Source organism: Syngnathus leptorhynchus, chromosome 19, assembly GCF_054491065.1.
Source record: "Syngnathus leptorhynchus isolate UIUO chromosome 19, UIUO_Slep, whole genome shotgun sequence".
NCBI classification, from domain to species: domain Eukaryota; kingdom Metazoa; phylum Chordata; class Actinopteri; order Syngnathiformes; family Syngnathidae; genus Syngnathus; species Syngnathus leptorhynchus.
Window position 1 is genome coordinate 6,993,757 of NC_141213.1, and position 11,520 is coordinate 7,005,276.

General features: G+C 44.0%; 1 protein-coding gene across 1 annotated transcript; it reads left to right on the forward strand.

Moving 5' to 3' along the window:
• Positions 1-3,763: 3,763 nt before the first annotated feature.
• On the forward strand, positions 3,764-7,469 carry eef1e1 (eukaryotic translation elongation factor 1 epsilon 1). Its single transcript, XM_085939265.1, has 4 exons — positions 3,764-3,913; positions 4,284-4,481; positions 6,319-6,414; positions 6,979-7,469. Exons 1-4 carry the CDS (start codon positions 3,830-3,832, stop codon positions 7,120-7,122), a joined length of 522 nt encoding a protein of 173 aa, XP_085795391.1. The 5' UTR covers positions 3,764-3,829; the 3' UTR covers positions 7,123-7,469.
• The last annotated feature ends 4,051 nt before the right edge of the window (positions 7,470-11,520 follow it).

Consider the following 11,520-nt stretch of genomic DNA (forward strand, 5'->3'; position numbering starts at 1 on the left):
GAGCAGGGGTACCCGTAATTAAATCTCAAGGCACAGCACAAAAGGCTCATGTACTTGCAGGAAGCCATGATTTATTCTTTTGTAGGAATGGTAACAGGTGGATGGCTATACGTACATTGAAAGAGCATTTCAATTTTACGCCTGCTCGACTAGATAGATGAACAAAGATAGATATGTAATCAATAAGTAAGTGTCAGACAAATGGGGTGAAACTGAATGATAATCATGCCTGCAGCAGCACGACTACTTTGTCATGGAATATATTCAAGCAAGCTACTCCAAGGAAGCCAAATCTTTGTCAAAAGTATTGAATTATTTTAATCATATTTCCAAAATATGTAGCCTATCTGAACGGCAATCCGCTCGGTGATTCCCTCCATACGGCAGCCATGCGTTTATGGCTCATAGTGCATAGCGGCGGCACCTTGAATGCATTATTTGGCTAGCCTTCAACGTGAGCGTCACAGGTGAGTCCTGGTCGCTTTTATCACAGCGCGAGCATTCGGCCGTCTGGCTGGCTGGCTGGCTGGCCGTCTGGCTGGCTGGCTGCAGTCTCATCTGTCCCAGGCTTGAAATTGCCAATAAAGAGGGGCTCATATAGATCACCCCCGACGGGCGCCGGAGACCTGTCATGCGGACCGTGATTCCTTGCTCTCAGAGAGGGGAAGAGGGACAAATAACCCAGGGAATCTCACCGTATCTAGCTCGCCCGCCCCCACGCACACAGACATCCCGTTTTACTCTCTCCAGGTCATAAAGCACCAAGTTAAAGAGATAAACTGGATAGTAGTCATAGGAGAGACAGGTGCAAGTCTGAGCTTTCACTCTCCATCTTTAGAGGTAGTAAATCAAACTAATGGCTTAAAGACATGAACACAGGATTGGGAGAGATTTAAAAGGGCCCAAATTGCTCAGATCAAAAATGAAATGGATTGATAAATCCACAGGATCCTCACAGTCCTCAACTTTGCCAGCATGCATATTATTCCTTATACAGTAATTTTGGGACTTTAGTGCATAAAATTACATTTATAATGTAATTCTTTGATATTTTATCATTTATAAAGTTAAAAAAACATCTATTTTATTTTGTATTAGGTCTGTAACCCTGTATTTTTATTTTAAATATAGTACAGTAGTGGTTAGTACATCTTCAGGCTAAAGATCTTGACTCTGGCCCAGCTGTATGGGGTCACATGTTCTCTCCATGCCTATGTGAGGGCAATCATTTTGAAATAATCATTTTTGTCGTTTTGTCAAAAATGAATAGTCCTGCTACACAACATAGCATTCTGTAAATTTTCCAAAGGCATAATATGGGTTATTATGATTATTTTAAATGAAAGAGGCAAAACCATGTGAGAGCTTATTGCAAGTTTGTGATTTCTTTGAAAGAGCCACAGTGCTCCCTGCTGGCATAGAAGAAAGCAGCAATGAGAGTCACAAGTTGTGATGTCCCTGCCCCTGCAGCTGCACAGATAAGAGGTTGAAACTTCATGTTTCCGTCTCACGTGGGTCCAAATCTCATGAGCGGGTTCGGGAGCATCCCGCTTTGGCATCACCGTTTCATCTGAATCAAGGACAAGAGACGCCCAGCGAGCGTGAGAGCTGGAGAGAAACCTGCATGGCCAGTGGGCAAGTCCAATAAAAGACAATCTGACTTTTCAGAAGCTATCATAATCAAGATCCTCCCACTGAGTTTGTTTGTCTGTGGGGGACACGGATGACGAAGGGTAAAGGGAGAGGATATTCCGAGCTGTAATTAATAGTCTTAAGTGACTGCTGCCGCTTAGCTCGGAGGCAGTCACCGGATTTGTCGTTCTGGTTAGCTGGTACCGCGGCCTTCGGCGTGTCCTACGGCCTTCTGGCTTGGCATGGAAGCGCAAGAGGAGGAAATAGAGAAAGTGTCTTTTATGGCCGCTTTGTTTGTCTCTGGGGCCTCTTCCTGATCAGTCACACACACACACAGACAGCATCTCTTCCAATGTGTCACAAACGTTAAGGGAAAGACATGAAATGCCACCAAAATGTCAGCACTCCGCCCCCCTTGTAAACACTCATTTGCATGTGAGTATATCTGATGAGATGAAGGGAGGAGGCTGAGGTTGGACCAGCTTGTTCTTTTTAGCCTTTGGGGGCCTAGGAGAGACGGGAACTGCTTATTTCTCGCCACTGTTTCCATTAGGACGGCCTGAGTGGTTGCATTTTTAACGTTCTCTGCTTTTTCAAAACTGCTTGATTGTATTTCTTAAGGATATTATACCATACATTATTTGCTTGATGTCAACTGTGAAGCAAATGTAATGAATTCAAAGTGAATAAAAGGTCTATCCCTTGGTACTGTGGTTCTGAACTAGCGCCAGCAGTGTCCAAAATTGGACAACCATGTTCTTGTCAAACTGCTCCTTGCCTCGATTGCATCTATCCTACAGTATTCAGTTTCCCCAGGTCATAAAAGGTAACAGAGGAGACAGGCAGGCAGGGCAGTGGCCGTGTGTCATCAGCAATGACAAATGAGCATTAACAGCATGTTCTAGGCTCCAAGACCAGGAAAAAGGAGGACATACGTACAGATGGATCGAGCAGGACTGAGGGCTGTGTTTATGGCTATGCCTGCCTTGGAAAGCCCCAAGGCGCTCCGGGTGACCCTTGCTGTAGATTTTCCTGCTAATGTGACCCTCGTATTGTGTATCGCCGCCGTCGAAACTCCCACAGGCTATAGTTAGTCGTGGGCACTGGGGATCGTTGTCCTCAGTCCGCCTGAGTACAGACAGGATGTGGCAGCTCGGAGGCATTTAGTTCAAGGAGATGTACTTGAATGCTGCCGGCGCGCACTTATGGAACGAGTAAAAGTGTGTGACGTGGCCGATAAATAAAACAAAAAAGGGAATGTTGGGAACGGGGGGGAAAAAAACACTGCGAATTAGCCTTGCCTCAATTGTTCTAATCTAATCATTTATGATAGTCTCTGCACTCATTTCTATAATTAATCTGTTTACTGGGATAGTACTTTTCGTCAAAATGGGTTTAAAAAAAAAATATATATGTCTCTGCAGTCTGACCGCAAGCATCGGTATTCTGTTCAGGTGAGACGTTAGCAACTTGACTCAAGTCAAGATGAAAACAATGCTTGTCACCTATGTTTTACTATCACTGTTTTGCACGCACTGACACACACACACACACACCTGGACAAAAGATGGTTAAGAAGGCCACTCTTGAATGACAGGTGACATTTCATTATGGGGACATCATAGTGCAAATGTATCCAGACATGACACGCGGCGGGTCACACAGCAGACACAGACAAGACAGACCAAGTCAACTTTGCTGGAGGACTCAAGAATGAAACTCCGGACCCTCCTCCCTGTCATCTTTGATTCCTTTTGACCACAAATCTTTGCAGAGAACTTCAATGAAAACAGACACACTAGTCTAGTCTGAACTCGTTTTTTGATCAGTATGCCATCCTTGGAGATGTCTAAAGAAAGACTGTCATAGTCGCTATTATTATACCAGCAAACTCAAACTTGAGTTTGTGGTCACTGGTCAGAGAAAGAAAAAATAGAGGGAAATTTGCCATTTTCAGTTTATATTATTATTATTATTATTATTATTATTATTATTATTATTATTATTATTATTATTATTATTATTATTATTATGAGAGAGCGACCACTGTCTCTACCGTCTCTCTCTCTCTCTGACGCAATATACAAGAGGTTCCATCCTATTGGTCAAATGAGCTGCCATTCAAAGACAGAAAGGCGGGCTTAGAGAGCAAACAGCCAATCGAGTGATATGTGGATGTCCTCCATCGTCAAGAATCATGGCGTTACGGGAGCTAGCATCGCTCGAGAAATATTTAGGACTGAAAAAAAACAACAAGTATAGTACCCGAGGGGACAAAAAGGTGACAAAAGCGTGCATGGGTATGGCGGGTAAAAGTGTCATTTTGTTTGAAAGTTGACAAATGAAACATTGTGGAGAGGAAGGTAATGCTAATAAGCTAGCCATCTTCGCTATGTTGTGCTTTGTGTGAAACGTGCAGCTTTCATGACATTTTAGGTCACTTGACATGAGCAAATCTACTTTTGCAGGTGTTTATTTACAGTGCACAATGGAACGCGTGCATGCTTGTCCATAGAGTGAACCACTCAATGATTGTTTATTTTGAGAAGATTGTTGTATAGTGAATGTGATCACTGGAATTTCTATTCTTATGGGGGAAGATATACATTTTTTTTTAATTGGTATAAAACGATTGACCTACCTTCTTCCAGGTGCCTGTGCTGCAAAATAACAATGGTCCTCCCCTGGTGGGCCTGATAACCATCGCCTGCCACCTGGTGAAAGAAGCCAAACGTCCTGAGCTGCTGGGGGATGATGCAGAAGACAGAGCAGTGGTGCATCAGTGGCTGGAGTACAGAGTCAGCAAGCTGGACGGCTGTAACAAGGATGAAAGTAGAACTATACTAAAGGTAGGTGCTTGGAAAGTGCAAAAATGTCTTTTTCCAGGGGCTCCTGAAGTCTTTCGAAATGTTTGTGTATATTTCCCAGAGCTGACAAGCAGAGAACGCAACCACATAATACATTTATATTTCAATTTTCAAGTGTTATATTCTTCCAATGATATTATCAATGATAGTCTTAGGAAAGCTCCAAGTTAGCCTAAAAAACGTTGGTACTTTATGTTTGCGCAGTAATTCACCAGTTTGGTGTTCACTCAATTCGCACTTAAGAAGTTTTACTCTGTGCAAAAGGCTTTTGTAGTATTTCTGGAGCTCCAAAAAGAAATTCCTCTGAGAGGCGCCTCAACATTCCTCTCTCATTTGGCTTGCCCGGAAGTACAGACGGTGTGTGTGTGCGTGCGTGACAGCAATACAGACTGATGTATGGCCTTTCAGTGACATGGCCCCTCATGACAGAGAAAAATGCCTTCATGTGCCTGGCGCCAGTCAGCGTGAAATGGATGGCCAGCCACGAGTCTGCTGGACACTGGGCGCCTCTTGGCACTGTCCTGTCAGCATGAAGCGCGTATGTATGTGCGCACTTCTCACAGTGACACACACGGTCGTCGTGTGTCCAAGGAGTCACGCTGGGTGGCAGCGTGTTATCTGGACAGGCCTCTTAAATATTTTAATGGTGCCACTTACAAAAGGAAGTCGCCTTGAGCATCTCAAGCTCTGGTGCCCAGTGCTCCCTCACTACTGTGACTGTCCTGCTGTGGCCGGCGCACCACTTCTTTTTTTTTTTTTTTTTTTTTTTTTTTTTTTTTTTTTTCCCCCCCCCAACCTTTTCACCCCAGGATGCAAAGTGAAAACTTGTCGCTTTTCACACAGACTGCAATGTGACAACAGGAAAGTCAAACCGTTTGACCTTGGAATCCAATCTTCGTTTGCCATCGCTGTTTTGTGAAGCCGTTTCTTTTTTTTCCTCTAAGATTGCACGATTAGAAAATTGCTGTCTACCGCATTGCAACATGAACTTGATTTCCATAAATCGATCAGCCCAAAGTCTCGACTCCATTTGTGTTATCTGCAAAAAAAAATGAACAGCTGTATTTTTTTCCAAGCTTGGCGGAGGCAGCCGGAGAGCACCGCCTCCCTTCCAATGCTCGACTGGTCTTCAGCTCCGTGGCTGTAGGCTACAAAGAGCAAGGATCTGATGGTGGAAGTCTGCAGTCTTCATGCCTTGTTTGGCATCAGCCACTTTTGCTGCACAATAACTCCATTTGCCCCCAAGATGCTCAGTGTGCATGGCGAGAGTTGCGCCGTGTACAAGTGCTAAAGATGGTCCCCCTCCCCTGGGACCAGCACTTCCGTGTCCCCAAGTTTCGACGGCTTCATTAGATATGCAAAAAAAGAGAGTTGGAGTAAACAAACAGCCTGTTTAGTGGCATCTGTGCTAAGTCGCCAGTCATGGACAAGGGACAAACCCCCTCAGGATATACATTATTGTCTCCCACACGCACGCAAGCCACGATTCAGATATATAGGTTAATGAACCTGCTGTCATGCTTCCCTTTTTACACTCAAAGTAGAGGATGAGCGACCGCAATAGACATTCGATCAAGTCTTCTTTTTGTTGCCTACACAGGCTCAGTCAAAGGTTCAAGAGTTTTGTCGGAAATATATTTGTATTCAAACCAGACTACAAAAATATATTTGTATTCAAACCAGACTACAATACACTTTTTTTTTTGAAGCTATTAAAATAAGTTATTAAATCTTTAATTTTCCACTCCAGATACCCCGAGGAGCACACCACAGCACACCACACACCTGATGTGTTTTGTTTTTGTTTTTGCTCTTCCAGGACCTCAACCTCTACTTGCAAGACAAAGTTTGCATGGTCGGCAACCACTTCACTTTAGCAGATGTGCTCATGTACAATGGACTTCACCCGCTAATAGTGAGTTAGCAATTTCTTCTAAATCAATATATAAGCACAGCACACCCAATTAGTCATTCATTTGGTTGTTTACCCAGTGCAGTTTGCAATCATTTCTTCACATTGTCACAGCACTGCAAAATCAACCCGAGGACATAAAAGTTTGGCACTTTTTAGGATTTGAAAAAGTAAAGTGAGGGTAGAGAAGATCCCGTAAGGAGGTGTCAGTGGGTTTAAGCGTAGAGCGAAGGTCAGCTTCCCCACCGGGCACAGCGTCACTTTGCTTTGGACTCAATGTTCCTTTTAACCTCGGGGACATTGAGTCCTGCCTGCCACTAGATCTTGAAATGTTCATTTCACGCGCAACAACATTTCACAGTCATTAAAAGCGACTGATGTTCCGAGGCGATGATCTTGTCAGCTTCCAAATTCCATTTAATTAGATACCAAAGAGTATTTTTTCCAAGGACACGCTGACTTATTGGTCTATGATTCATCTGCTGTTTAGCGCGTGACCTCTTTTACCTTCACCGATCCTGCCGCGCATTGTGCTGATAAATGACTCCATGTTCCTCTCGCCGCCAGATGGACTTGACTTTTCAGGAAAAGGAGCGGTACGTGAACGTGACCCGATGGTTCGACCACATCCAGCATGGCAGCGGCGTCCGACATCACCTCCCCCCGGTAGTTGTGCTCAGGAACGGAATTTACACCACAAAACACCATTGAAGCCCGCCCGGCCAGTCCGCCTTGAAAATTGTTCTCATTGAGCACGTGTCACATGAGGATTCCAGAATTTTCTTTTGTTTGAACTGGTCCGAGACGACTGTTTTTCAAAAGGTACTCAAGCTGTCGTCGGATGGCTTCTCCCACTTGTCTTGTTGCATCATATTGACTTTTGACATCCTTTCACAGCCTGGAAGATGGCTTAACCTTGGATACATAAACATGTTTCAGGTTTTGTGTTGTGTGGTGCTTTTTTTTTTAAAGGGAAACTATGATAATTGCTTCTAACTTAATATAAAGGTGTTCTCAGTGACAATTGGACAATGTTGTGTGGTGTGTTTTTTTTTTTTTCAACGGGAAACTATTAGAATTGCTTCTCATTTCATACAAAGGTGTTCTCAGTGACAATTGAACAAAGGACAGCGTTTGTCACTCAAAAGGTCTCTGCCCTATTTTTGTTTTTTTCCCAATGGTCATGTCAATCTCAGATGTTTCACAGGCCCGCATTTTGTGCACCATGCGCTCTGCCCCACTTCCTCATTGGGCAGGGGCGGGCGGCAAGCAGTCGAGCATCAGACCTAGAGTCAAGAGATCAGACCAAGGCTTCGCTCGCTCAAGTCCCAATAAGCACCACTGTTGATGCTGCAGGCCAGGCAGAGGGCAGCGGGCTCACCAGCTGCCACACACAGCCAGCCAAGGCCCGAGCCCCGACTCCCCTTGGGCGACAGTCAGCCACTGTGTGTCACTTCAACCCTCACACTACCAAGGGGGCATAGAGAGAGAGAGAGAGAGAGAGAGAGAGAGAGAAATTAATAGTCATCAAGGTGAAGCCTAACTTCTACGGAAGTGCTGCATTTGTGATTGTTCACCTTATTGATTTAGTTAGTTTATTTGACATCAATGAAGGTTTGCGTAGATGCACCAGAATCAGCCAAGGGGCTAGTTTTCATGGAGTCCTTGAGGCAAGGCTGGGTTTCAAACCACCGACCCTCCAGTTTCGGAACAACCAGCTCTACTGCCTGGGCCACGGTCGCCACAAGTCTTATTTCAAGAAAAAAAAAAACACACACAATTGAGAACACAGATTTTTTGGTGACACAAACTTGAGCATACGGAAAAACAAAAAATTACCAATTTGTCTTCTAAAATGATTTTATTCTTGTTTTTCAAAAACACCAAAATCTGACTTGATCCAGTTTACTCTGGCCGACCAAACAATTTGCAATTGCAATATTGCTATTTTGTCATCAGGCAGCCAACAGCAATAAGAACACATCAAAGGAGCTGGACCCACAAGACCCGCTCAGAAAATCCCGTGCGTGCCTGTGTTTTCTCACCATTTGTTTTACGTAAAGACCAGTGTTGGGAAAAAAAAGTGTTACAAAGATGTAAGTCGAGGGGAAAATGGCTCGCGGTCATCCATTGGGCCCTTGTGACTAGATGGGGCTCTTTGTGGTGTTGGGAGCCATTAAAGCCGCCTTTGTCTTCTTGCTTGTGTTAACATTTACTTGGAATGTTGTGCTGTCAAGACTTCCCACCGCAAAACTTGCCTCTGGATGTATTTTTTAATTTCATTTGTCTTTCTGATGATGCCATGATTCCTTGTTTTTTCTGTAAGATTAATAACGTGCTTCACGGAAAATGAAAATGATCTAATTATTAAGTTTGCAGAAATAATATATCGACGTAAATATTTCTAATTATTTGAGAGTGTGACCTGTTTTTTTTTTTTTCTTTTTTTGTCAACAAGCAAACACACATTGACCTTGAGCGAGCAAAGGAATTCAAGTAAGAGTTGGCTAAAACACGACAACACCTGCAGACATCTGCGAACAACAATCCATGCCTAGAAATATTGGCAACGTCATCATTTTAGGAGAAAATACTCATATTGTGCCAATAATATGCGAATAACAAGCCTTGCCCAGAAATACTGGCAATGTCATCATTTTGAGGTGAAAATTCTCATATTGTGCCAAAGGTTTCTCTCCATACAGATCATGATTTATGGAAGGATGCTTCTTTGAGTTGAGTCGGGAATTCAAGCTTTGAAGCGGTTCCCAAATGGGCTTTGAGCAGCTTGCGTCAACCCTGGTGGGAAGGTGACGGGTGAAAAGAGTCAAGCGTTCCCCGCACGTCACCTCCACATGCTCCGTCAACACCTTTTGCCAATCACATGAGATGCGCCACCAGCCCTTTCATTGCCTCGTCACGGTGAGGCCACGCATCGGCCGCGACGTGTGCTAAGATGAGGCCGGCGTCTCTGGCTGACTGAATCACCACAACGCCAAATGGTGCGGAGGGAGGCCAGTGTTAGCGTGTGTGTCATAAGCTCTTTTGACAGCTCTTATTGTTGCGCGCTTGCTTACGCAGCGTGACAGTTGTACCATGCGCCTGTAAAGATGCCATCTGATTGTCTATTGCAATTACACCAGCAAGGCCATCAAGGACGGGATTCCATCCCAACGACCCACTTGACCTCTGAACACAACTTCTAATAGTGGCTGTGCCTCATTCACAGGTTACGTAAGTTTTCCAGGTGTGGGAGCGAGCCAGAGTGTATGATGCACATCCATCAGGGAGATGGTTGGCTGATTCGGCACGTAAGGTGCTGAGGTACATATGTGTAACCCGCGGCAAGGAGGTTGCGCAACCTGGAGTGTGTGGATGTTGTTGAATTAGCCGCCTGGATCGCTCCTCGCCACGCTCTTCCTTTGCATATGCACGTGTGCGTGTGGGGAAACGGGATTTAGAAAGTAAGGTTCACGTTCGCTTTTTGTTTCAAGCCAAAGCAAAAGTGTCATATCGCTCCATCATTATTTTAATAGTGCTTCCAAATTTTGAGTGACGGACTTTCCATAAAGTACGAACGGAATGCCCGCTTTTGAATCGAGATTTGCGCTTGACGCTTGTGACGATCACATGAGCAAAAGTCAGAAAACAGATGGGCCAAAAAAAAGTGTGTCAAGATAATTCAACTTTCACATAGTGCTCGTTTTCAAATGGTCCTATAAATCAGCCATCTAATTAGAAGTCCACTGTGTCATCATGGGCAGCCTAGCCCAAGCCCTCCCGCCCGCCTGCGTCTGCTCCATCCAAGCAACCCCAGAGGTCATGTCACTTAACTTCAGCCTGCCCCCCTGCACTAATAGGTTGTGAGAGGACGCCTGCAGGGAAGTTGACTTCTCACTGAGAAGTGATACTAAAGGTAATTGCGACTGAAACCTGGTGAGGGTTTGGGCCGGGGTGCATTTCAAATAGGCATCGTGGTACTATTATGGGTGGGGGGTGGGGGTGGGGGGGCAGAGAGCACTGCCCTTAGCTATTTCCTGTAATGTGACTACCATGGGAGGGGGAAAAAAAAGTAACAGTCGTCTTATTTACATAATTTGCATCTGCATACGTCACCGGGCCGGTGAATGTTTATCCGCTGTCTTTTATTATTAGAAGGGATGGGCTTTTAATTTCAGCCGACTAATTTATTTCAACCTGCAGTTAAATGGGCTGCAGCCTTTCTTTTTCGCAATGTGCCTTGTTTGCCTAATGAATGAATAAATAAAAGCAGGGGGGTCGGCGGAGCTGGTGACGGCTTAAGAGAACAACTTTTCATTTTTCACTTTGAATCAGAGTAGTTATGTGGAATGACCCATCTTACAGTTCTTTTTAATGACTTCATCTGGAAAGAATTGAAGAGTGTTCCTTCCTAACTTTTCACAAATAAACACATTCCCTTTGGCAAGAATGAATCCAGATAGAAAAAGGTCTGCATTCTAAAGATAACTCTTTTTCCATGTCTTATTATAGGCTGTGCACCCAGTACACAGAAAAGCTTTTCTTGTAAAGGTTATAAATTTCAGTGAACTGTGCTGTAGTGTTGGGCTATGATGGAGACTGGTATTTTTATTTCGTTTTCCGTTTCTGCTCCGGTGAGCTTTCATGGCTTCGGATTGTGGTCGGATCATAACTTCAATCGAAACCCCCACCCGCATTCAAATCAAACAAGCAAGATTGTTACAATTACTCAGCAGTCAAATTCAATCTGCAAAAAAAATCTCATTATTTATTTGTGTGGAAGAAATGCTATGCTTATTCATTTTTTGAACTGAATGGGTGAGAAACTATTGGAAGTCAGATGTTGTTGCCATAGAATTGCTACTGTGTCAAATCAATATTTTGAATGATTAATATTGGGATTGATTATTCTGGTGAATGAATTGATTTGAGCTAAAACAAGAGCGACTTTGTATTTTAGTAAGCTATGGCACCTCGCCTGAGGGAAGACCTCAAGTTTAAGTCGCACGTCATTTGAACTCAAGCTTCTGACAAGATGGCTTAAGCGTGTGCGTTTCATCTGTAAACCTCTTAGGATGAGTTTTAAGTCGACTTGGTGCTATGGCGTTG